We start from the raw sequence: 26,889 nt of genomic DNA on the forward strand, positions 1-26,889 counted from the left end.
CCCGCATGCTAATACTATCCTACACACTCAAGGGAAAATTTACAATCTGCAGAGGTCAATCATCCTACAAACCTGTACGTCTTTGGAGTGTGGGAGGAAACCGGAGCACCCGGAGAAAACCCACGCAGGTCACGGGGAGGAGGTACAAACTCCGTAGTCGGGATCGAACCCGGGTCTCTGGCGCTGTGAGGCAGCAGCTCTACCCGCTGCGCCACCGTGCCGCCCTCCCATGCCTTCAATGGCTACAACCAATGGCCAAAAACAGAAATTGAAGATCAGCGGATGATTGTGGTTGCTGGAAGCTGGAGGACATCTTTCAACAAATGCATCCTCGAAGCAAGGCGAGAGACGGGAGGTGACGTACGCCCGTCCAAAACCAGACGTAGAATAACTTAGTTCCCACTTCAGTGAAAAGGGGATCAGTCATGACAATATTAAATGATCTCCAAGTTAGTATTGCAGCAAAGAGGCTAATCCGTTAAACTGGCCATTAGTCGGTGGGTAGTGGTTCACGGGTGGATATTGTAGACGGTGAGATCGTGCTTCCTGCTCACGTGCACACGCCACGGGACAAAGTCGGCCTTGGTGACCTTTGGCCTTTCCTCAGCCTCCACCGCCATCAGCTCCAAGTCCGTGTCGTCCAATATACGCACCAGGTCTCCTTCCGGGTCGCAGTAGTTGAGAGCGATGTCCTCGGTCTCAAATTCGGCCCTGGGGGCGTGAGAAAATGGCAGGGTGAAAACGTGAGTGGCATTACGTTGAGGATGGGACCATCGCAACGCTTAAGGAAGGTTTAGACACTGGTATGGATAGGACAGGTTTAGAGGGATACTAGACCAAGTGCAGACACGTTGGGTCTGCTTCCCCCAACGCAGTCGTTCCCTACCCGTAGCCCCCACGGGAGACGTGGTCCTCCAAGTCAAGCCGTTCCCGTAGTCAGCAGTGCGGCTGTTTTTAAATGGCGTCTTTGAGGCGAGAGGCGGGAGCCAGCAGCCGTTATGGTCGCTGGCCAGCAGGAGGCGCCAAAATGCGTGAGTGGGGGGGGAGAAGGATTTTATTAAAAATGTGTACATAAACACGATGAAATTTAATGAGGAGTGGATACTTGGAATGAAAAGTGAAATCTCTACCGAAATGGAAAAAATCTTGGCGTTTCTGGGTCTGGCGTTGGCGTAGCAACGAATCAAAGGCTGGCACCCACAAGTCAGGCAGAAACACCCACAGCCAGCCAGCCACAGAGTTTTAATATATTATAGATATGGGCCAAACGCAGGCAGGTGGGACAGGTTGGTCGGCATGAGCAAGATGGGCCGAAGGGCCTGCTCCAATCCTCTGCCAAAATCTCAATAAAGTGAATAAGAGGAGAGGAAACAGAACTGATTGGATTGAAGGTAGACACTAAATGCTGGAGTAACACAGTGGGACAGGCAGCATCTCTGGAGAGAAGGAATGGGTGACGTTTAGGGTCGAGACCCTTCTTCCTACACATGTCGTCACCCATTCCTTCTCTCCAGAGATGCTGACTGACCCGCTGAGTTACTCCAGCATTTCATATTCATAATTATACTTTATTAGCCGAGTATGTTTCGCAACATACGAGGAATTTGATTTTGTGTCTATCTTCAGTGTAAACCAGCATCTGCAGTTCCTTACTACTGGTTGGATTGTCCAGCTGGGAGGCAGCATGAAGCTGATGGGCTGAATGGCCTTCTCCATCCTAATTAGGATCCTAATTAGAGTCAAAGAGCCATTGAGCATGGAAACAGGTGAAAGGGTGAAATGGGAACGGATGCAGGTGAGATGAGGGGGGAAGGTGGGAGGGGTGGGGTCGGTGCTTTTGGAATTGTTACATAAAATTATAGAGTCATAGAGTGATACAGCGTGGAAACAGGTCCTTCGGCCCGACTTGCCCACACCGGCCAACATGCCCCATCTACACCAATCCCACCTGCCTGTGTTTTGCCCAAATCCCTCTAAACCCATCCTACCCATGGCACCATCAAAATGTTTCTTAAGCGTTGCGATTGTCCCTGCCTCAACTGCCTCAACTTCAGTTGAGTTGGGAGATACAATGCAGAAACAGGCCCTTCGGCCCAACTTGCCCACACCGACCAACATGCCCCATCTGCACTAGTCCCACCTGCCTGCGCTTGGTCCATATCCCTCTAAACCTGTCCCATCCATGTACCTGTCTGACTGTTTCCTAAATGTTGTGAAGGTCCCATTTTGTGTCTATCTTCAAGACATTTCTTGATGAGAACGGGTGTCAGGAGTTATGGGGAGAAGGCAGGAGAATGGGATTAGGAGGGAGAGATCAGCCATGATTGAATGGCGGAGTAGACTGGATGGGCCGAATGGCCTGATTCTACTCCTATAACATGTGAACGTGTACAAATTTGGTATAATGACCAGGAAACATGTTCCCGATGTTGGGGGAGTCCAGAACCAGGGGCCACACACAGTTTAAGAATAAGGGGTTAGCCATTTAGAACGGAGACGAGGAAACACTTTTTCTCACAGAGAGTGGTGAGTCTGTGGAATTCTCTGCCTCAGAGGGCGGTGGAGGCCGATACTCTGGCTACCTTCAAGAGAGAGCTAGATAGGGCTCTTAAAGATAGCGGAGTCAGGGGATATGGGGAGAAGGCAGGAACTGGGTACTGATTTGGGATGATCAGCCATGATCACATTGAATGGCGGTGCTGACTCGAAGGGCCGAATGGCCTACTCCTGCACCTATTGTCTATTGTCTATAGCCCCATTGAATACACGCTGAACTCCACGTTCCCACATTCCCATCCAAGTCAGGAATGCCAATGGAAAAAATACATTTCCTATTCAAAACATTGGATATAGTGGTTCTCGTCCAAGAATACTCTGGTGTTGATTGTTGATGGCTCATTTATTCTGCTCCATTCCCCTGCCAAAATCCCATTCTCTTTTCTTTAGACTTTAGAGATACAGCGTGGAGACAGGCCCTTCGGCCCACCGAGTCCGCGCTGACCAGCGATCACACCGTTCACTAGCACTACCCCACACACACTAGGGGCAACTTACATAAAGAAATGAGTTAACCTACAAACCCGCACGTCTTTGGAGTGTGGGAGGAAACTGGAGCACCCGGGGAAAACCCACACAGGTCACGGGGAGAACGTGCAAACTCCGTACAGACAGCGCCCATATTCAAGGATGGAACCCGGGTCTCTGGCGCTGTGAGGCAGCAACTCCACTGTTTTTATACCCAGAGAAGAGGAATGAAGAACTGCAGGTTTAAAGTGGGAGGGGGAAGATTGAACAGGGATCTGAGGGGCAACTTTTTTCACACAAAGGTTGGTGGGTGTATGGAATGAGCTGCCAGAGGAGGTCGTTGAGGCTGGGACTATTATGGCATTCAAAAAGGCATTTGGATTGAGGCATATGGACTGAAGGCGATGAAATGTGATGAGCTTAGATGAGACATCTTGGTGAGTTGGGCTGAAGGGCCTGTTTCCAAGCTCCATCTGTAAGTTCTCCCCCTAACCGCGTGGGTTTTCTCCGGGTGCTCCGGTTTCCCCCAGCACTCCAAAGACGTTGCGTGCTTGTGGGCTGTTAATAGGCCTGTAAATCGTCCCGAGTGCGTGTGTAGGATGGTGCTAGTGTACGGGGTGATCGCTGGTCGGCACGGGCTCGGTGGGCCGAAGGGCCCGTTTGCCGGGCTTTCCACATTTAGGGACTCCTTGACTCTAAATGAGCGAAGCCAAAACCGTTAGCAGAGGTCTTATTACAAGGAGATTGTTGAGTCACAATGACAACTGTACCTCATCTTGGACAAGAGCATCTTGTATTCTGGCTGCAGAGAGATGCCAGTCTTCAGGTAGATGTCCCTGCAACAGGAGCAATGCATAGATTAGTGTAGTTTATATAGACAATAGACAATAGGTACAGGAGTAGGCCATTCGCCCTTCGAGCCAGCACCGCCATTCAATGTGATCATGGCTGATCATCCCCAATCAGTACCCCGTTCCTGCCTTCTCCCCATATCCCCTGACCCCGCTATTTTTAAGAGCCCTATCTAGCTCTCTCTTGAAAGTATCCAGAGAACCTGCCTCCACCGCCCTCTGAGGAAGAGAATTCCACAGACTCACAACTCTCCGTGTGAAAAAGTGTTTCCTCGTCTCCGTTCTAAGTGGCTTACTCCTTATTCTTAAACTGTGTGTGTGGCCCCTGGTTCTGGACTCCCCCAACATCGGGAACATGTTTCCTGCCTCTAGCGTGTCCAAACCCTTAACAATCTTAAATGTTTCAATGAGATACCCTCTCATCCTTCTAAACTCCAGAGTGTACAAGCCCAGCTGCTCCATTCTCTCAGCATACGACAGTCCCGCCATCCCGGGAATTAACCTTGTAAACCTGCGCTGCACTCTGTGTGATGGGGCTCTTAAGTGATGGTTCTATTTCAAATTTTATATCCAGTCGCTGGTTTTTCAGCGACCTGCTACGATTATGTCGCCTAAAAATAGTCTAAAGGGCCAGTCCCATTTGCCAATTTTTTTCGGTGACTGCCACCGTCATATCAGTTTTCGCCAAAAGATTTTGAACATCTCGAAATCCAACGGCGACAAAACAAAATTTTGCGGCACTTGAAAAAACACCGCGCGTCCATACGGCATCGTGCCGCCAATTGTTCGTTTACCTTATACGTTAGTCAATGATGCCAGCAGTCGCCGAAAAAAGTGTGACAGGCCCTTAGGTGGGACAGGACCATCACTTACCTGATCTCACAACAGTCTTCTTTGTGATGGACACAACGGAACCAATGAGCCACGATCCTCCTGTCCTCCTGAATGGTGGCCACCTCTTGCGATAAATCTTTGATGATTCTCACAAAAGATTTTGGGAAGATGCCTGTGCTGTGACTGTGAATGCCCTGGAGAGGGGGGGGGGGGGTGACAGAGGAGGGGAAGAGAGCAATATTAGCCGGGGAACACGCGTAAAAGGATCATATCTGAAGAAAGATAGAGACGCAGACACGGAGCAACGGAGCGGCAGAACACCAGCGCGCACCAAGCCAGCTCGGCCGACCAGAATCACCAACAGACGGCGACGCGTACGAAAACACCGCCGGGGACGCAGAGGTGGGTTAAAGGCCAGGTTAGAGCTAGCCCCACACAGGGTGGCCATTCCTAGCCTTTTCCTCGCCAACGTGCGCTCACTGGCAAACAAGATGGACGAACTCCGGCTAAGGATCACCTCCCACAACTGGATCAAAGACTGCAACATCCTGACCTTCACGGAAACTTGGCTCAACACCAACACCAACGTTCCTGACAGCGCCATCCAGCTATCGGGGCGTCATTTACTCCGAGCGGACAGGACATCAGACTCCGGTAAGACCAGAGGTGGGGGTCTGTGCATTTATGTAAATAAAGCATGGTGCACGGACTCCACCATCATCGAGAGTCACTGCACAGCTAACATTGAGTTCCTCTTGGTTAGATGCAGACCGTTCTATCTGCCCAGAGAGTTCACCTCCACTGTTGTGACTGCAGCCTATATCCCTCCTGATGCTAATGCCAAGCTTGCAATGAAAGAGCTGCATACTGCCATTGGCAAACAACAGACGCACAACCCCGAGGCAGCCTTCATTGTTGCGGGTGACTTCAATCACTCTAACCTGAAGACTGTACTCCCCAAATTCCACCAACATGTCTCCTTCCCCACTAGAGTAGACAAGACACTGGACAAAGTCTACACTAACATGGGATGAAGCTTACAAAGCCATCCCCCTCCCCCACCTTGGTCAGTCTGATCACGTCTCATTGTTCCTGCTCCCTAAGTACTCCCCACTCATCAGACGGGTTAAACCAACTGTGAGGACAGTTAAAGTCTGGTCAGAGGAAGCGGACTTCACACTTCAGCAGTGTTTTGGAAACACTGACTGGAAGGCGTTAGCAGCCCAGGCCACCCTTGACTCCCACACGGACATTGATTCCTACACATCCTCTGTTCTGGACTTTATAAACTCCACCATCAATAGTGTCACCTCCCTCAAACAGGTGACCATATTCCCGAATCAGAAGCCATGGATGAACAGCGAGGTCAGGCTACTGCTGAAAGCACGGGACACCGCTTTCAGGTCAGGCGATGCTCGAGCCTACAGTTCAGCCAGGGCTAACCTGAAGAGGGGCATCAAGAAGGCCAAGCACTGCCATAAGCTCAGGATTGAGGAGCACTTCAACAACAACTCCGACCCCCGACGCATGTGGCAAGGCATCCAGGCCATCACGGACTACAGACCCTCCAACACCACCCCCACATCCAGCGACGCCTCCTTCCTTGAGGAGCTTAATCACTTCTATGGCCGCTTCGACAGGGACAATCTAGAGACAGCCATCAAGGCTGTGCTCCCTGCCGATCACCAACCCCTCACACTCACCCCCTACGACGTATACGTGGCACTGAGTAGGACTAATGCACGTAAGGCTGCTGGCCCTGACGGCATCCCCGGGCGCGTGCTCAGGGCCTGTGCTGCGCAGCTGACAGACATCTGGACTGACATCTTCAACCTGTCACTTGCCCAAGCAGTTGTCCCCACGTGCCTTAAAACCACCTCCATCGTGCCAGTGCCAAAACACTCCACTGCGGCAAGCCTCAACGACTTCCGCCCAGTTGCACTTACCCCCATCATCACCAAGTGCTTCGAGAGGCTGGTCCTGGCACACCTCAAAAGCTGCCTACCCCCCACACTGGATCCCTATCAGTTTGCCTACCGCAAGAACAGGAGTACGGAGGATGCCATCTCAACGGCACTTCACTCCGCCCTCTCCCACCTCGACAACAGAGACACTTACGTAAGAATGCTGTTCATCGATTACAGCTCAGCATTCAACACCATTATACCCTCTAAACTGATCACCAAACTCGGTAACCTGGGCATCGACCCCTCCCTCTGCAACTGGATACTGGACTTTCTAACCAACAAACTCCAGTCTGTTAGGTTAGACAAGCACACCTCTTCAACCCTCACCCTGAACACCGGCGTTCCACAGGGCTGTGTGCTGAGCCCCCTCCTCTACTCCCTCTTCACCTACGACTGCACACCTGTACATGGTACTAACACCATCATCAAGTATGCAGATGATACAACGGTGATTGGCCTCATCAGCAACAACGATGAGTCGGCCTATAGGGAAGAGGTCCAGCTCCTAGCAGCATGGTGCGCTGACAACAACCTGGCCCTTAACTCCAAGAAGACCAAGGAGCTCATTGTAGACTTCAGGAAGTCTAGGGGCGGCACGCACACCCCCACCCACATCAACGGGACGGAGGTGGAACGTGTTTCTAGCTTCAGGTTCCTGGGCGTTAACATCTCCGATGACCTCTCTTGGACCCACAATACCTCAACTCTGATCAAGAAGGCTCACCAGCGTCTCTTCTTCCTGAGGAGACTGAAGAGGGTCCATCTGTCTCCTCAGATCCTGGTGAACTTCTACCGCTGCACCATCGAGAGCATCCTTACCAACTGTATCACAGTATGGTATGGCAACTGCTCTGTCTCCGACCGGAAGGCATTGCAGAGGGTGGTGAAAATTGCCCAACGCATCACCGGTTCCTCGCTCCCCTCCATTGAGTCTGTCCAAAGCAAGCGTTGTCTGCGGAGGGCGCTCAGCATCGCCAAGGACTGCTCTCACCCCAACCATGGACTGTTTACCCTCCGACCATCCGGGAGGCACCACAGGTCTCTCTGTTGCCGGACCAGCAGGTCCAGGAACAGCTTCTTCCCGGCGGCTGTCACTCTACTCAACAACGTACCTCGGTGACTGCCAATCACCCCCCCCCCCCGGACACTCCTCCCACAGGAAAAACACTAGGACTGTATATATGCTAATGTAAATATTTATTCAAATCATATGCTATGTCGCTCTTCCAGGGAGATGCTAAATGCATTTCGTTGTCTCTGTACTGTACACGGACAATGACAATTAAAGTTGAATCTGAATCTGAATCTGAATCTGAAAAGCTGGGGTAGCTCAGCGGGACAGGCAGCATCTCTGGAGAGAAGGAACGGGTGACGTTTCAGGTCGAGACCCTCCTTCAGAATTCCTCCAAATCTAAGGCGTAGGGTGACTCTTGTTTCTCGTCTAAGTCACGGTGATATTCGTTGTTACAGCATACGCAAGCTATACATAGATACATGGACAATAGGTGCAGGAGTAGGCCATTCGGCTCTTCGAGCCAGCACCGCCATTCAATGTGATCATGGCTGATCATCCCCAATCAGTACCCCGTTCCTGCCTTCTCCCCATATCCGTTGATTCCGCTAGCCCTAAGATCTAAATCTAACTCTCTCTTGAAAACATCCAGTGAATCGGCCTCTACTGCCTTCTGAGGCGGAGAATTCCACAGATTCACAACTCTCTGGGTGAAAATGTTTTTCCTCATCTCAAATGGCCCACCCCTTATTCTTTACTTCCTCAGAACACTGAGGAAGGCCCATCTGTCTGCTAAACTGCTGGAGTTCATAACTGCCTGGTTTGGGAACTGTTCAGCAGCTGACGGAGCAGCTCTCCAGAGGGCGATAAAAACTGCCCAGGGTGTCATTGGACTTCCCCTGCCCCCTCTAGAGGACATTTACCACTCCAGATGCCGCAGCAGGACCTGTAATATCGTGAAAGACATTACACATCCCCGTCGCCACCTTTTCACACTGCTGCCCTCAGGAAAAAGGTACAGGTCGCTAAAGTCACGCACTACCAGACTCAAGAACAGCTTTTACCCATCAGCAATCTTGGAACTGAACTCTGTCTCGGGAGCGGGTTATGGGGAAGGAGGGGGGGTGGGAGACAGTGTTAATTTATGTAAATGTGAATCCATGGGTGGGGTTTGGGGAGGGAGGGAGTGTAAAAAGTATATGTGAATGTTTGAAGTTCTTTTAAATGGAGAGACACAGTAATCTTGTTGTATGTGACACATGCATTGACAATAAAGCATTCTGATTCTGATTCTGATAAACTGTGGCCCCTGGTTCTGGACTTCCCCAACATCGGGAACATGTTTCCTGCATCTAGCCTGTCCAACCCCTTTAAGAATTTTATTTGTAAATAATCTCCACATAAAGGACATTGACTCCCCCCTCCCCCACCTCCCCGCTTAACGTGGGGAGACTGGTGCACAGACAGCCACCCCACGGTCCTTGACAGATCTGGGTCAGGATCCAGTGGCATGGAGTCCAAGACGACCGGAGACCCTTTTCTGCTGCAGCCTTCATCCGCCTTCCCAGCCGTTGTGACATTAGCTCCACTAAGGTCAGCCATCGTCCTCCCTCCGCCTGTTCCACCGTTGAGGTCTTGGTTGGATTGGCTCTTTGTCAGAGACCTCCCCCTCGACCTTACCGCCATGGGTGGCCCTACCAGGAGCATAGATAGCTCCAGACGGCATCGCTCTCAGGATCTCAGGTCCACACGAGCTTCTCCACCATGACAAGGTGACAATCCGTGGAGACAATAAACATGTGTTCATTCATTCATTGATTCATTCATTGATTCATTCATTGATTCATTGATTGATTGATTGATTGATTGATTGATTGATTGATTGATTGATTGATTGATTGATTGATTGATTGATTGATTGATTGATTGATTGATTGATTGATTGATTGATTGATTCATTGATTCATTCATTCATTCAAAGGTCAAAGGTCAAAAACTTTATTTGCCATTTGTGCTTACACACATAGGAACTCTTGTGCGGTTATTCAGAGAGTCAAGTCAAGTCAAATTAAAAATTTAAAAGACACACAGAAGACACATAATCTATAAAAACATATACTACTCTAGAAATAAAAAAAGAAAATGCCTAAAACCCTATATAAAGGGGAAAGTGAGAGCATTGTAACTTGCACAAACCCTATATCAGGACATCAGTTCATTTGTTTTGGCCAAGAGTCTCATTCATTCATTCATTCATTCATTCATTCATTCATTCATTCATTCATTCATTCATTCATTCATTCATTCATTCACTCATTCATTCATTAATTGTAGAAATGTCCAAATGTCGTCTCCATGTCTTTACACCAACACACACACACTTCAAGATACCAGGATAGGCCATTTAAATCAACCGCTGAACACTTCAGCTAATCTATATCTTCACAGACTTACCTCGAACCACTGTTCGTTAACTTTCTTCAGCAGATAGATGATGTCGCCAGCTTTGAATGTCAGTTCCAAGTCATTTGCCCCAGTAAAGTTATACAGAGCCTGTGGGGACAGAGAGAGAAAGAGAGGCTTCAGTGAACCAAACCGAAGTCACGTAGACACATCGACAATAGGTGCCGGAGTAGGCCATTCGGCCCTTCGAGCCAGCACCACCATTCAATATGATCATGTCTGATCATCCAGAATCAGTACCCCGTTCCTGCCTTCTCCCCATATCCCTTGATTCCATTAGCCCTAAGAGCTCTATCTAACTCTCTGTTAAAACATCCAGTGAATTGGCCTCCACTGCCTTCTGTGGCAGAGAATTCCACAGATTCACAACTCTCTGGGTGAAAAGGTTTTTCCTCATCTCAGTTCTACATGGCCGACCCCTTATTCTTAAACTGTGTGACCCCTGGTTCTGGACTCCCCCAACATCAGGAACATTTTTCCTGACGTCACCCATTCCTTCTCTCCAGTTGATGCTGCCTCACCCGCTGAGTTCCTCCAGCATTTTTGTCTACCTTTAATTTTTCCAGCATCTGCAGTTCCTTGTTAAACATTAGCAACAGCCGGTGTCAGCACCAATGTACCTCTTTATTTTAGAGATTCAGCATAGAAACAGACCCTTCGGCCCACTTTCTCATCCTCTCCCTACACACCAGGGGCGATTGACTCCGGGTGCTCCGGTTTCCTCCCACACTCCAAAGACGTGCAGGTTTGTAGGTTAATTGGCTTCTGTGTATCGTCCGAGTGTGTAGGATAGTGCTAGTGAATGGGGGTGATCGCTGGTCGGCATGGACTCGGTGGGCCGAAGGGCCTGTTTCCCTGTTGTATTTGCCTGGTGCATTAGATTGACACTCACCTCGGCCCAGGGCTTCTCATCTTCTGGGATCACTTCTTCCTTTACAGTCTTGGTTTGGCTGAAAAACAAAGGAAGGCCTGTCAGTGGAGACACAAGGAATTGGATCTAGTACATCGAACAGTTACTAGACAATAGGTGCAGGAGTAGACCATTCGGCCCTTCGAGCCAGCACCGCCATTCAATGTGATCATGGCTGATCATCCCCAATCAGTACCCCGTTCCTGCCTTCTCCCCATATCCCGGGACTCCGCTATCTTTAAGAGCCCTATCTAGCTCTCTCTTGAAAGCATCCAGAGAACCTGCCTCCACCGCCCTCTGAGGCAGAGAATTCCACATCATCGTGACTTTTTTGCATATCTTTCAATTATTGTTCCATATCTCTCACAGGTTTGAACGTGCAAACTCCGTATAGACAGCACCCGTAGTCAGGATCAAACCTGCAACTCTACCGCTGCATGCCCAGTATCAGGATTGTACCTGAAAGTGCTGTTAGAGTCACAGAGTGTTACAGTGTGGAAACAGGCCCAACTTGCCCACACCGCCCAACAATGTCCCATCTACACTAGTCCCACCTGCCCACGTTTGGTCCACATCCCTCCCAACCTGTCCCCATCCATGTGTACCTGTCCAAATATTTCTTAAACGTTGGGAAAAGTCCCTGCCTCAACTACCTCCTCTGGCAGCGATGCAAGTAATGGGGCTGTCCCACTTACGCAACTTTTTCGGTGACTGCCGGTGACTGCTGGTCGGCAAAAATTCTCAGCGTGTGAAATATCCAGCAGCGACCAGAAAGATGCTACGACTCTTTGGGCGACTACTCACGACCGTACAGGCTTCACCCCGCGACATGTCGCCTGTACGGCCGTGAGTAGTCGCGAGCCCAAAGAGTCGTAGCGTCTTTCTGGGCGCCGCTGGATTTTCAACATGTTGAACATTTTCGCCGACCTACGACGGGTGCCGGCAGTCGCCGAAAAAGTTGCGTAAGTGGGACAGGCCCGTTAAGAGTTAATGGACTCGCGATTGAGAGAGAACATAGCAAGCAGTCAGCAAGTTCGGGGCCTGAGTCTGTCGCTGGATATTCCGATCGCTAGAGGTACTCACACTTTGCGGGTCGGCGGCCTCAGCCTCCGGAGGGACTTTGGTACCTGCACGCTGTCCTCCGTGGTCTGGTAGAAGAAAATCCGCAGATCCGCATCCAGGAGGATCCAGGCCGGAAGGGCCAGGAGTTTCTGGAATTTTGATAAAAATTTGGGAAAGGATCAGTCAAAAGAAAACAGGTGGGAAAGTTCGAGGAGCAGAGTTAGGCCATTCGGCCCATCAAGTCCATTCAAACCATGGCTGATCTATCTCTCCCACTCAACCCCATTCCCCTGCCTTCTCCCCATAACCCCTGACACCCGCACTAAACAAGAATCTATCTATCTCCGCCTTAAAAATATCCACTGACCTGGCCTCCACAGCCTTCTGTGGCAATGAGTTCCACAGATTTTAAAGAAAATCGTCCTCATCTCCTTGTTAAAGGAACGTGCTTTAATTCTGAGGATGGACCTCTGGTCCGAGACTCTCCCACGAGAGGAAACATCCTCTCCACATCCACTCTATCCAGGCCTTTCACTATTCGGTAAGTTTCAATGAGGGGACCCCTCATCCTTCTAAACTCCAGCGAGTACAGGCCCAGTGCAGTCAAACCCTCATCATAGGTTAACCCACTCATTCCCCTTCACCTTAAACCTATGTCCTCTGGTCCTCGATTCCCCTACTCTGCGCAAGAGACTCTGTGCATCTACCCGATCTATTCCTCTCATGATTTTATACACCTCCATAATATCACCCCTCATCTCCTATAAGATCACCTTTTTCACACCGAGAGTTGTGAGTCTGTGGAATTCTCTGCCTCAGAAGGCGGTGGAGGCCCGTTCCCAGGATACTTAATTCCCTACATTGGGCTCTTAAAAATAGCGGACTCAGGGGATATGGGGAGAAGGCAGGAACGGCGCGCTGATTGTGGAAGATCAGCCATGATCACATTGAATGGCGGTGCTGGCTCGAAGGGCCGAATGGCCTACTCCTGCACCATTGTCTATCCTCCTGCGCTCCAAGGAATAGAGTCCCAGCCTGCTCGCCCTCTCCCTGTAGCTCACACCCTCGAGCCCTGGCAACAGCCTGGTAATTTTTTACCTTTATCTCCCTGCTTTTCCTGATGTCACGATCTCATTGCAGATTCGTGAAATTTGAGCAATGTGTATAGACTGAATCGAACAATTTGTATAGCCTCCGAAAATGTCGGATGAACTTTTCCCACGGTTCATGTATTGTATATATTTATTATCTGAATAAAGTCTATTTTGAAGGAAACAAAATAAATTCCAGTGTTTCCTTGGAGTCTCTTTGTACCTGTTTCATTAAGGTGTGGTCACCTCTCTTCACCTTTGACTGTGTGAATTATTTCCTGGTGATTGCAGCCAAAGATCGCTATAAGATCTTTGATTGCAGCATTGTTCTGAAACCAGTTAGTCTGCTATTCAGATATTCAGAGTGGGAGAATAAGACCACACTTGTGGAACCCAAAGAGGCCTGGGCCACCTTACGTCCCTCAATTAAAGCTTCCCGACTAGCCTCACGTGACTGGGGTGTGCAGGAAGGAACTGTAGACGCTGGTTTAAACCGAAGATAAGACACAAAATGCTGAAGTAACTCAGCGGGACAGACAGCATCTCTGGAGAGAAGGAATGGGCCACGTTTCGGATCGAGACCCTTCTTCAGACTGTTTAAGAAAGAACTGCAGATGCTGATAAATTGAAGGCAGACACAAAACGCTGGAGTAACTCAACGGGTGAGGCAGCTTCTATGGAGAGAAGGAATCGGCCACGTATCGGGTTGAGACCCCTCTTCAGATTGGGAGCTTTGTACATGCGAATTCAACACTTTACAATTTACATTTCACCAGCTCTACACTTCAAAACGTACTTGAGTTTAGTAATTGGGTCTGAAGAAGGGTCTCGACCCGAAACGTCGCCTATTTCCTTCGCTCCATAGATGCTGCCTCACCCGCTGAGTTTCTCCAGCATTTTTGAGTTTAGTTTATCTAAACTAGTCTATATCTGAGTTTAGTTTAGTTTAGTTTAATGTAGACAAAAATGCTGGAGAAACTCAGCGGGTGAGGCAGCATCTATGGAGCGAAGGAATAGGCGACCTTTCGGGTCGAGACTCTTCTTCAGACTGATGTGTGGATTGGGGGGGGGGGGGACGGGAAGAAGAAAGGAAGAGGCGGAGACAGTGGGTGTGGGAGAGCTGGGAAGGGGAGGGGAAGGAGGGAGAAAGCAAGGACTACCTGAAATTGGAGAAGTCAATGTTCGTACCACTAGGGTGTGAACTACCCAAGCGAAATATGAGGTCCTCCAATTTGCGGTGGGACTCACTCTGGCCATGGAGGAGGCCCAGGACAGGTGAACGTTTAGTTTAGTTTAGAGATACAGCGCGGAAGCAGGCCGTTCGGCCCACCGAGTCCGTGCTGACCAGCGATCCCCGCACACTAACACTATCCTACACACACTAGGGACAATTTACAATTATACCGAAGCCAATTAACCTACAAACCTGCACGTCTTTGGAGTGTGGGAGGAAACCGAAGATCCCGGAGAAAACCCACGCAGGTCACGGGGAGAGCGTGCAAACTCCGCACAGACAGCGCCCGTGGTCAGGATTGAACCCGGGTCTCTGGCACCGTGAGGCTGCAACTCTACCGCTGTTTCACCGATACCGGATTATTATTTGTAATAAATGACGGCGGGACTTTGTGAGGCTGCCATTAGCAGGTCCTTTCAAGTCGGTTTATAGCTGTTATACATGTGTTGGAATGATAATGGCCAAGGTCGCTGTTGCAAACATTGATGGTCCCCATTAGTGGTCCTTTGATGTCTAACTCCGCGGGCAGCAGAGAGGCAACACTAATTGCCAACACATACACCCAGTTGGACTTGGCATCATTTGTTGTCAAAAGACATTCTGAAAGATCTGATGTGGACAAAAAAGCTGGAGAAACTCAATGGGTGAGGCAGCATCTATGGAGCGAAGGAAATAGGTGACGTTTCGGGATCATTGTAAATTTTTCCTAGTGTGTGTGGGGTAGTGTTAGTTTGGAGGGATATGGACCGAACGCATGAATGTTTAGGAAACAGTTAAAGCCCTGTCCCACGGTACGAGTTCATTCCAAGAGTTCTCCCGAGTTTGCCCTGATTCCAACTCGGAGATTTACGGTAATGGCCACTCGTCGGTACTCGGGGCTCTCGTGGACATTTTTCATCATGTTGAAAAATCTTCACGAGTCTTCCCGTGCTTACCTGCCGTTAGCGAGTCTTCCCGAGTACCTGCCGTTAGCGAGTCTTCCCGAGTACCTTCCGTTAGCGCTAAGAGACGTCCCTGAGCTCCGACGTACCCGCTACGTTCATTCTCCGTGCTTACCACGAGTTTGATTTTTTTTAACTCGGGCGAGCTCTTGGAATGAACTCGTACCGTGGGACAGGGCAGGTTTGGAGGGTTATGGACCAAACCTGAGTTTCTCCAGCGTTTTTGTCCACCTTCGATTATTCCAGCATCTGCAGTTCTTTCATAAACATTCTAAAAGATCTGAAGCATGCCCTGAGGATACGGACGAATAGCGATCTGGAGAGAGAGGGAGGGGTTAGTTGTTTAAAGGTATTCCCACCTTCATGTAGATGTTGAGTTCGTGAATCCGTTTCTCTGCAATCTCTTGCTTGTTGCCAAGGTAAACCTTCCCTAAGTTGGAACAAGAAGATCAGATCAAAAACAGAATCAGCATATGGGAAACGGGGGTGGGGGGTTGCTGGAGAGAGGAAAGACCCCCTAACCTCAACTCTGTCACCAGGGCTGCAGCGTTTAACGTCAAAACTCACGAACCTAGACCTCATGAGCTAACGTGTGGGAAAGAACTGCAGAGCGAGTCATAGAGTGATACAGTGTGGAAACAGGCCCTTCGGCCCAACTCGCCCACACTGGCCAAGTCCCACAATGTCCCAGCTACACTAGTCCGCAATAACCTACCTGAACTCCCGGTGGCTCAGCACTTCAACTCCCCCTCCCATTCCCAATCCGACCTCTCTGTCCTGGGTCTCCTCCATTGCCAGAGTGAGCAACAGCGGAAATTGGAGGAACAGCACCTCATATTCCGCCTGGGGACCTTGCGTCCGGATGGCATTAACATTGAATTCTCCCAATTTTGCTAGCCCTTGCTGTCTCGTCCCCTTCCTTAACCCTCTAGCTGTCTCCTCCCACCCTCCCATCCGCCCGCCCTCGGGCTCCTCCTCCTCCTCCCCTTTTCCTTCCTTCTCCCCCCCCCACCCCCCATCAGTCTGAAGAAGGGTTTCGGCCCGAAACGTTGCCTATTTCATTCGCTCCATAGATGCTGCTGCACCCGCTGAGTTTCCCCAGCAATTTTGTGTACCTTCGATATTCCAGCATCTGCAGTTCCTTTTTGAACACTAGTCCCACCTGCCTGCTCTTGGTCCATATCCCTCCAAACCTGTCCAATCCATGTGCCTGTCTAAATGTTTCCTAAACGTTGGGATAGTCCCGGCCTCAACTACCTCCTCAGACAAAATATTGATTTCTCTAACTTCAAGTAAACCTTGCATCCCCTCTCTCTCTGTCCCTCCCCCACCCATACCAGCTTCAAAGTTACCTTTTTGCATATCTTTCATTCATTGCTTCTATATTTCTCTACATCACCGTCTACACCCCTAGTTTCCCTCTCCCCCTGACTCTCAGTCTGAAGAAGGGTTTCAACCCGAAACGTCACCCATTCCTGACCCGCTGAGTCCAGCTTTTTGTGCCTATTCCTAAAGTTCTGTTCCTCCTCTGACTCCATCTACACCTCACGCTGCCTCGGCAAGGCCACAGCATCATCAAGGACCAGTCTCACCCCGGGCCACTCCCTCTTCTCCCCTCTGCGAAATGACGGAGCATTTTGGGGCGCAGGGAAGAGAGGGGTCGGGGGGGGGGGGGGGGTTGTAAATGGGAATGTTTGGAGGTCAGTTATCAAAAATTGGAGAAGTCCAAGGAAGATTGTTCCCGATGTTGGGGAAGTCCAGAACAAGGGGTCACAGTTTAAGGATAAGGAGGAAGTCTTTTAGGACCGAGATGAGAAAAAAGATTTTCACACAGAGAGTGGTGAATCTGTAGAATTCTCTGCCACAGAAAGTAGTTGAGGCCACAGTTCATTGGCTATATTTAAGAGGGAGTTAGATGTGGCCCTTGTGGCTAAAGGGATCAGGGGGTATGGAGTGAAGGCAGGTACAGGATACTGAGTTGGATGATCAGCCATGATCATATTGAATGGCGGTGCAGGCTCGAAGGGCCGAATGGCCTCTACTCCTGCACCTATTTTCTATGTTTCTATGTTTCCCGTGGTTTGCTTAAATCGCTTCCAGATGTAGCCAAGAGTTTAAGGAGTTTTCTTTTTGGAAAGAATGTGAAGTTGTAATTATAAGATCACAGAGGGATTCAGGGTTTGTACTAGAAATGATGCCAAGAACATCACAATTGTCCAGTGTGTGGGTTTTCTCTGAGTTCTCCCAAAGACGTGCGGTTCATCGGCCCTCTGTCATTTGGCCCCTAGTGTGCGGGTGAGCTGTGGAACCTGTGGGGGGGGGGGGGGGGGGGCTAATGGCGATGAGACTGTGGAGGGGAATATAATGGTTTTCAGGAGGTTTCGCCCAACGCCTTCGCTCGGTCCGCTTTAACCAACCTGATCTCCCGGTGGCTCAGCACTTCAACTCCCCCTCCCATTCCGAATTCGACCACTCTGTCCTGGGCCTCCTCCATGGCCAGATGAGCACCACCAGAAATTGGAAGAGCAGCGCCTCATATTCCGCTTGGGCAGTCTGCACCCTAGCGGCATAAACATTGACTTCTCCAATTTCCGGTAGCCCTTGCTCTCTCCTCCCCTTCTCAGCTCTCCCTCAGCCCCCGGGCTCCTCCTCTTCCTTTCTCCTTTCTTCTCCCCACCCTACGTTAGTCTGAAGAAGGGTTTCGGCCCAAAACGTTGCCTATTTCCTTCGCTCCATAGATGCTGCTGCACCCGAGTTTCTCCAGCACTTTTGTCTACCTATAATGGTTTTGAGTTTAGGTTTAGAGAAACAGCGCGGAAACGGGCCCTTCGGCCCACCGAGTCCGCGCCGACCAGCGATTCCCGCACACTAACACTATCCTGCACACACGCACGCATGCATGTGCGCGCACACACACACACACACACACACACACACACACACACACACACACACACACACACACACACACACACACACACACACACACACACACACACACACAGGACAATTTACTATTGCACCAAGCCAATTAACCTACAAACCAAGTCAAGTCAAGTTTATTTGTCACATACACATACAAGGTGTACAGTGAAATGAAAGTGGCAATGCCCGCAGGATTGTGCAAAACCTGCAGGGGTGGTAGGAGAATTGCACGGACTCCAAACTCTCTGGGTGAAAAAGTGTTTCCTCGTCTCCGTTCTAAATGGCCGACCCCTTATTCTTAAACTGTGTGTGGCCCCTGGTTCTGGGGTTACGACCTCTGGTCCTAGACTCTCCCACTCCCAGTTGGGGAAGTCCAGGACAAGGGGTCACAGCTTAAGGATAAGGGGGAAATCCTTTAAAACCGAGATGAGAAGAACTTTTTTCACACAGAGAGTGGTGAATCTCTGGAACTCCCTGCCACAGAGGGTAGTCGAGGCCAGTTCATTGGCTATATTTAAGAGGGAGTTAGATGTGGCCCTTGTGGCTAAGGGGATCAGAGGGTATGGAGAGAAGGCAGGTACGGGATACTGAGTTGGATGATCAGCCATGATCATATTGAATGGCGGTGCAGGCTCGAAGGGCCGAATGGCCTACTCCTGCACCTAATATCTATGTTTCTATGTTTCTATGTTTACTAATCAAGAACGTTGGCATTAATGTAGCATTGGGACAAATGGGTGATTAACGGGCAGCATGGACTCGATGGACCGAAGGGCCTGCTGCTTCCATGCTGTCTCTCTCTCAGAAAATTAATTACGCTGCCTAGCCAATTCTGTTCCTTTAGTCAAGATCTAAAGACTAACATTTCTGGAAAGGGCTGGAGTTTCTTGGCCATATGTTCGGCACAGACATTATAGCTGACGGGTCTATTCCAGTGTTGCGATGTTCTCTAGTCTCTGAAATAATACAGTGGATTTCAGCTCCATTGTAAGAACGGCACTACAAAAATCAGAGAGTATCCTTGCATAGAATCGTAGAGTCAGGTAGAAACAAGGAACTGCAGATGCTAGTTTGCCAAAGAAGACACAACGTGCTGGAGTAACTCAGAGGATCAGGCAGCATTTCAGGAGCAAGGTGATAGCTTTCTTCCCCCTCAACCCCTTACCATCAGTCTGAATCCCCGACCCAAAACATCACCAATCCATGTTCTCCAGAGATGCTGCCTGACTCGCTGAGTTTCTCCAGCACTTTGTGCATTGTTTTAGTTTTATAGTTTAGGGTACAGCGCGGAAACAGGCCCATTCGGGGCCAGCTGACCAGCGATCCCCGCACATTAACACTACCCGACACGTACTAGGGACAATTTACAATTTTACCAAGCCAATTAACTGATAAACTACAAATCTTTGGAGGAAACCGGAGCACCCGGAGAAAACCCACGCAGGTCACGATGGGAGAACGTACGAACTCCGTACAGACAGCGCCCGTGGTTGGGATCGAACCTGCTGTGAGGCAGCGACACCATGTATTGTGGGTCTCTCGACTTCCTGCAACCTTCTGGGATCCAATCTTCGCCTCCCCCCACGCGGCCTAGCTCTAATCATCCCGACTCTGCTGATCAGACATTCAGCTACTAAAATCCCTTGTTCCATTACAAGCTGTTTGTGGAATTAAAGATGTCGGACTGAGTGGTGGCTGTGAAGAGAAGCAGGCGTACACTTGGCGACGTGTGCTAAACGCTCTCAGCCTCCAAAGCCGTCCCGAGGCAGAGCTAATGAGTGAACAGCAAACAGCACTGATCCATCTCGGCAGGCAGCGAGGCCTAACGCAAACTGGAGGAACAGCACCTCATATTTCACTTGGGCAGCTTGCACGCCAGCGGTATGAACATTGACTTCTCTAACTTCAAGTAACCCCTGCATCCCCTCGCTCTCCCTCCACCCCCCACCCAAGTTGTTGGGCTAGTTTTAAAGTTGTCCTGTTGAGTCTCATTGTCTGTTATGGGCCTGTCCCACTTACGCGACTTTTTCGGCAACAGCCAGCACCCGTCATAGGTCGTTGCAGGTCGCCGAAAATTTCCAACATGTTGAAAATCCAGCGCCGACCAGAAAGACGCTACGACTCTTTGGGCGACTGAGGAGACGACTCACGACCGTACAGGCGACATGTCGCAGGGTACATGAAGCCTGTATGGTCGTGAGTTGTCACCCAAAGAGTCCTACCTTGTTCTGGTCGCCGCTGGATTTTCCAACATGTTGAAAATTTTCGGCAACCTGCAACGACCTATGACGGGTGCCAGCAGTTGCCGAAAAAGTCGCGTAAGTGGGACAGGCCCATAACTCGTTAACACCGGGCCCACAGCTAACAATGGCCTGTTTCCTTTATCATCATTGCTTTCTGACATATCTTTCATTCATTTTGTTCCATATCTCTCTACATCACCATCTATATCTCTCGTTTCCCTCTCCCCTGACACTGAGTGTTGGTGTGCGGGGATCGCTGGTCGGTGCGGACTCGGTGGGCCGAAGGGCCTGTTTCCGCACTGTATCACTAAACTAAACTAAACATCTCTGTGTCTCCGTCTGCCCCTGACTCTCAGTCTGAAGAAGGGTCTCAACCTGAAACGTCACCTATTCCTTATCTCCTGATATGCTGCCTGTCCCGCTGAGTTACTCCAGCATTTGGTGTCTATCTTCGGTGGAAACCGGCAGCTGCAGTCCACTTACAAACCTGCGCGCCTTTGGAGTGTGGGAGGAAACCGGAGCACCCGGAGAAAACCCACGCAGGTCACGGGGGAGAACGTACAAACTCCGTACAGACAGCACCCGCAGCCGGGATCGAACCCGGGTCTCCGGCGCTGTAAGGCAGCAACTCTACCGCTGCGCCACCATCTTGTAATGGTCCTGACTGCTTCTCTGGGTCGGTGTGAAAGCTACTGCTCTGAATATAAGATGGCACCAAGCTGGAATGGGTGCAGGGAAATTTACAAGGATGTTGCCAGGACTCGAGGGTCTGAGCTGCAGGGAGAGGTTGAGCAGGCCTGGACTTTATTCCTTGGAGCGCAGGAGGATGAGGGATGATCTTATAGAGGTGAACAAAATCATGAGAGGAATAGATCGGGTAAATGCACAGTAGACAAAAAATGCTGGAGAAACTCAGCGGGTGAGGCAGCATCTAGATCGAAACCCTATTCCTTCTCTCCGTAGGTGCTGCCTCACCCGCTGAGTTTCTCCAGCATTTTTTGTCTACTTTCGATTTTTCCAGCATCTGCAGTTCCTTCTTAAACGGATAGACGCACAGTCTCTTGCTCAGAGTGGGTGATTCGAGGACCAGGGGGAAAGGATTTAATGGGAATTTGAGGGGTAACTTTTTCACACAAAGGGTGGTTGGGTGTATGGAACGAGCTGCCAGAGGAGGTAGTTGAGGCAGGGACTATCCCAATGTTTAAGAAACAGTTAGACAGGTACATGGATAGGACAGGTTTGGAGGGATATGGACCAAACGCGGGCAGGTGGGACTAGTGTAGCTGGGACATGTTGGCCGGTGTGGGCAAGTTGGGCCGAAGGGCCTGTTTTCATGTTATATCACTTTCTGTAATTCTACTGATAACACTGACATCTGGTGTTGGAAATGAATACTGCAGGAATCCAGCTACAGGCTCCGGGCCTGTGCCTGCTGGAGTTTAGAAGGATGAGGGGGTCACCTCATTGAGACTTACCGAATCGTGAAAGGCCTGGATAGAGTGGATGTGGTGGGAGTGTTACCACTGTTTTGCTTTGTAAATATTATTTTTTAATAATAATCGAACTTTTCTAATTATTTTTTAGTTCAAAAATTTGTCAGAACCCTCCAGCTTTTCTCTGTGTCACTAACCACTTCTGCTATCTAAAAGCAGTCACCCTACATCCTTAAACTTGCGCAGAGTTGATGTGTCATGTACACTGATCTCGCAAGCACATTATTGTACCATTGAAACATAGAAAATTGGTGCAGGAGTAGGCCATTCGGCCCTTCGAGCCTGCACCGCCATTCAATACGATCATGGTTGATCACCCAGAATCAGTACCCCGTTCCTGCCTTCTCCCCATATCCCTCGATTCCGTTAGCCCCAAGAGCTATATCGAACTCTCTCTTGAATACCTCCAGTGAATTGGCCTCCACTGCCTTCTGTGGCAGAGAATTCCACACATTCACAACTCTCTGGGTGAAAAAGTTTTTCCCCATCTCAGTCCTAAATGGCCGACCCCTTATTCTTAAACTGTGTGGCCCCTGGTTCTGGACTCCCCCCAACATCAAGAACATGTTTCCTGCATCTAGCCTGTCCAATTTCTTAAGAATGTTGTATGTTTCTAGAAGATAGCCTCTCATCCTTCTAAATTCAGTGAATATCTGCCCAGTCGATCCATTCTTTCATCATATGTCAATCCTGCCATCCCGGGAATTAACCTGGTGAACCTACGCTGCACTCCCTCAATAACAAGAGGGTCCTGACCTGAAACGGGGTAGCACGGTGGCGCAGCGGTAGAGTTGCTGCCTCACGGCACCAGAGACCCTGGTTCGATCCTGACTACGGGTGCTGTCTGTACGGAGTTTGTACGTTCTCCCCGTGACCTCGTGGGTTTTCTCCGAGATCTTTGGTTGAGATTAGAAGGATCAGGGGGGGAACTCAATGAAACTTACCGAATAGTGAAAGGCTCGGATAGAGTGGATGTGGAGAGGATGTTTCCACTGGTGGGAGAGTCTAGGACTAGAGGTCGCAGCCTCAGAATTAAAGGACGTTCCATTAAGAAGGAGATGAGGGGGAATTTCTTTTGTCGGAGGGCGGTGAATCTGTGGGATTCTTTGCCACAGAAGGCTGTGGAGGCCAATTGATATTTTTAAGGCAGAGATAGAAATATTCTTGATCAGTACGGGAGTCAGGGGTTATGGGGAGAAGGCAGGAGAATGGGGTTGAGAGGGAGAGATAGATCAGCCATGATTGAATATTGGGGTAGACTTGATGGGCTGTAATGGATCTTGGTTGGCATGGGCAAGTTGGGCCACTGCACCAGTTTGTATGCTGTGTGTTTCCATGACTCTATGACCCACTGAGTTTCTCCGGCACTTTGTGTTTGATTGCACCGGAAGTCTCGTGGGTCTGAGAGAAATTATATTCTCCTATCTTGTGCCGGGACCTCGCCGTGCAGGTCCTTGTCGGTCGGGGACTGGGATAACACACGGACTTCCTGTGTCTGGTCACGTGTCCCGTGACATCCGCGTCTCTGCCCGTGACCCTCCGCGTCCCGCCGCGTGACGTCCGCGTTTCATCCCGTGACCCTCCTCGTCCCGTCCCCTTATAACAAGAGGAGTCGAGTATAGGAGCAAAGAGGCCCTTCTGCAGTTGTACAGGGCCCTAGTGAGACCACACCTGGAGTATTGTGTACAGTTTTGGCCCCCTAATATGAGGAAGGACATTCTTGCTATTGAGGGAGTGCAGCGTAGGTTTACAAGGTTAATTCCCTGGGTGGCGGGACTGACATATGCTGAGAGAATGGAGCGGCTGGGCTTGTACACTCTGGAATTTAGAAGGATGAGAGGGTATCTCATTGAAACATATAGGGTTAATTATTAAGGGTTTAGACATGCTAGAGGCAGGAAACATGTTCCCGATGTTGGGGCAGTCCAGAACCAGGGGCCACACAGTTTAAGAATAAGGGGTGAGCCATTTAGAACGGAGACGAGGAAACACTTTTTCTCACAGAGAGTGGTGAGTCTGTGGAATTCTCTGCCTCAGAGGGCGGTGGAGGCGGGTTCTCTGGATGCTTTCAAGACAGAGCTAGATAGAGCTCTTTAAGATAGGGGAAATGGGGAGAAGGCAGGAACGGGGTACTGATTGGGGATGATCAGCCACGATCACATTGAATGGCGGTGCTGGCTCGAAGGGCTGAATGGCCTACTCCTGCACCTATTGTCTATTGTCTATTGTCTATAATCACATTGAATGGCAGTGCTGGCTCGAAGGGCTGAATGGCCTACTCCTGTACCTATTGTCTATTGACTGTCCTGCGACTATCCGCGTCTCGTTCCGTGTCCGGGCCTACCTGGCAGAGCCGGCAAGACGCAGGTGTTGAAGTTCTTGTTGTTCTCTGGGTCGAACTTGCCCCTGAGCTTCGCCTGGAGGCTGTGGAACTGTCGGTAACGACGGAATATGAAGTACCTCCCGTCTCCCTTCTGCTTCACCTGGATCACAAACATCTGGAGGGACACAAGAGCAACTTTAGTGCCCAGCCACGCGCGGGACAGAGAGCAACCCTGACATAAGAAGCTGACTGCCCTAAATTCATGTTGTCGGAGCAGAATTTGCCCACTGGTGTAACTCAGTGGGTGAGGCAGCAACTCTGGAGAATGTGGATAGATGACATTTCTGGTCAGGATAGACAAAAATGCTGGTGAAACTCAGCGGGTGAGGCAGCAACTCTGGAGGTGGTGGGGGTGGGGGGAGGGGGGGGGGGGGGGAGAAGAAAGGAAGAGGCGGAGACGGTGGGCTTGTATGAGAGCTGGGGAGGGGAGGGGAAGGAGGGAGAAAGCAGGGACTACCTGAAATTGTAGAAGTCAATGTTTATAGGGTCAGGACCTACATCAATGGTGATCATAAGTTCATAGGGTTATGATCGGCCCATCTAATCTACTCCGCCATTCAATCATGGTTGATCTATCTCTTCCTCCTAACCCCATTCTCCTGCCTTCTCCCCATAACCCCTGACCCCCCTTACTAATCAAAAACCCATCAGATACCCAATGACTTGGCCTCCACAGCCTTCTGAGGCAAAGAATTCCACAGATTCACCGCACTCTAGCTAAAAAAAATCCTCCTAATCTCCTTCCTAAAGGAATGTCCTTTAATTCTCAGGCCGTGCCCTCTGGTCCTAGACTCTCCCACTGGTGGAAACATCCTCTCCACATCCACTCTATCCAGGTCTTTTCACTATTGGGTAAGTTTGGATGAGGACCACAACCCCCCCACCCCCCCATCCTTCTACACTCCAGCGAGTGCAGGCCCGGTGCGGCCAAAGGCTGGTCGTATGTCGACCCTCTCGTTCACCCGGACACAGCAGGGGGAACCTGCCCCTTTAAGGAACAAACACTTACGAAATAGGCCGAGATTCCTTTGGCCTGTTCCACATCGGCGACATGAGCAGAAACAGGCACGTCATCAGGTAGCTGCTCGTAGTCACTGGGGGGGGGGTTTGGAGTAAAACCACAAATAAGCTTTAAACCCACCCACTGACCTCTTCCCTCTGCCCTCTGCCCTGCCCCTTGCCCCCTCCCCGACCCTTGACCTCCCACCTCCTTTGCCCTTTGACTCAACCCCCCCCCCCCCCCCCCCCCCCCACCCCGGTCCAATCTCGCTCTCGCCCGCTTAACACCATCTCAATCTAGAGAGATCTTTGATAACCTCTGACCTCTGGTGTTTGTCCAGCCACCCCTCCCCCCTCTCTGCCATTCCCCCCCACCTCCCCTACCCCCACTTTCTCACCTCCCCTATCCCTCCCCCCTCTGTGCCACCCCTCCCCCCACCCCTACATTCCCACCTCGCCTGTCCCTCCCCCACAAACACCCCCATTTTCTCACCTCCCCCCCCCCATCTCCTCATGCCCACAGACCCCCACCTCCATCCCCCAGTAGAGGGGCAAAGAAACTGCGCCCCACCCCTATTCCCCCCCCCACCACCACCACCACCGCCACCACCACCACCACCCCCCCTCACCTCTCTCCCCTCAGCTGTTGGTGCATCGTAGCGATTAGTAGTTGGTCTCCCGGAGAAACGAGCTGAATGAATCCAAACAGTGCAGTGGCCGAGACAGAGCGAGAGAGAGAGACAGAGAGAGTGCTGTAAAGTTATCCGCCTCCTGCAGCTCGGTGAAACCGGTTTGAGGAAGTCAGTGGGTGCTGCCTTGCATATTGTGACACAGAGTGCTACGTGCTTAAGACCCGTCAGTCCTTCTGCTGCTCTAAATAAGCGGAATAAAACGCGCAAAAGCAAATCAGCAGGTGGGAGAGTCCCGCAGCCTCAGAATTAAAGGACGTTCCTTTAGGAAATGCTAGAGGCAGGAGACATGTTCCCGATGTTGGGGGAGTCCAGAACCAGGGGCCACACACACAGTTTAAGAATAAGGGGTAAGCCATTTAGAACGGAGACGAGGAAACACTTTTTCTCGCAGAGAGTGGCGAGTCTGTGGAATTATCTGCCTCGGAGGCAGGTTCTCTGGATACTTTCAAGAGAGAGCTAGATAGGGCTCTTAAAGATAGCGAAGTCAGGGGATATGGGGAGAAGGCAGGAACGGGGTACTGATTGGGGATGATCAGCCATGATCACATTGAAAGGCGGTGCTGGCTCGAAGGGCCGAATGGCCTACTCCTGCACCTATTGTCTATTGAGAGGGGTGGAAGATTGCAACCTTCATGTGGTCCGCCCTGTTTCGATTAATGCAATCAACTTGACGTGCACAAACAGAAGGTCAAATAGAACAAGTTATCCAACAACTTTAGGCTGTGCACGCCATATGAAAGAAGAAGTAATCTATTGAGAGAGACA

General features: G+C 50.3%; 1 protein-coding gene across 1 annotated transcript; it reads right to left on the reverse strand.

Moving 5' to 3' along the window:
- Positions 1-136: 136 nt before the first annotated feature.
- ncf4 (neutrophil cytosolic factor 4) lies at positions 137-26,344 on the reverse strand. Its single transcript, XM_033013231.1, has 10 exons — positions 26,062-26,344; positions 25,443-25,527; positions 24,395-24,548; positions 15,749-15,819; positions 12,145-12,272; positions 11,044-11,101; positions 10,143-10,241; positions 4,749-4,903; positions 3,795-3,860; positions 137-711 (listed from the first exon to the last, which is right to left on the reverse strand). The coding sequence occupies exons 1-10, from the start codon at positions 26,085-26,087 to the stop codon at positions 510-512; spliced, it is 1,044 nt and encodes a 347-aa protein (XP_032869122.1). The 5' UTR covers positions 26,088-26,344; the 3' UTR covers positions 137-509.
- Between the last annotated feature and the right edge of the window lie 545 nt (positions 26,345-26,889).

The sequence above is a fragment of the Amblyraja radiata genome, chromosome 38, assembly GCF_010909765.2.
Source record: "Amblyraja radiata isolate CabotCenter1 chromosome 38, sAmbRad1.1.pri, whole genome shotgun sequence".
Taxonomy (NCBI): Eukaryota; Metazoa; Chordata; class Chondrichthyes; order Rajiformes; family Rajidae; genus Amblyraja; species Amblyraja radiata.

Excerpts from the sequence above, each read along its gene's own strand:
- ncf4 (XM_033013231.1), bottom strand. The coding sequence starts at position 26,087 with ATGCACCAACAGCTGAGGGGAGAGAG. Across the intron at positions 12,273-15,748 it reads AACTCAACATCTACATGAAG|AAACTCCTGGCCCTTCCGGC; the intron begins GTGGGAATACCT and ends TCAAAATTCCAG. Across the intron at positions 4,904-10,142 it reads TTAACGAACAGTGGTTCGAG|GGCATTCACAGTCACAGCAC; the intron begins GTAAGTCTGTGA and ends CCCCCTCTCCAG.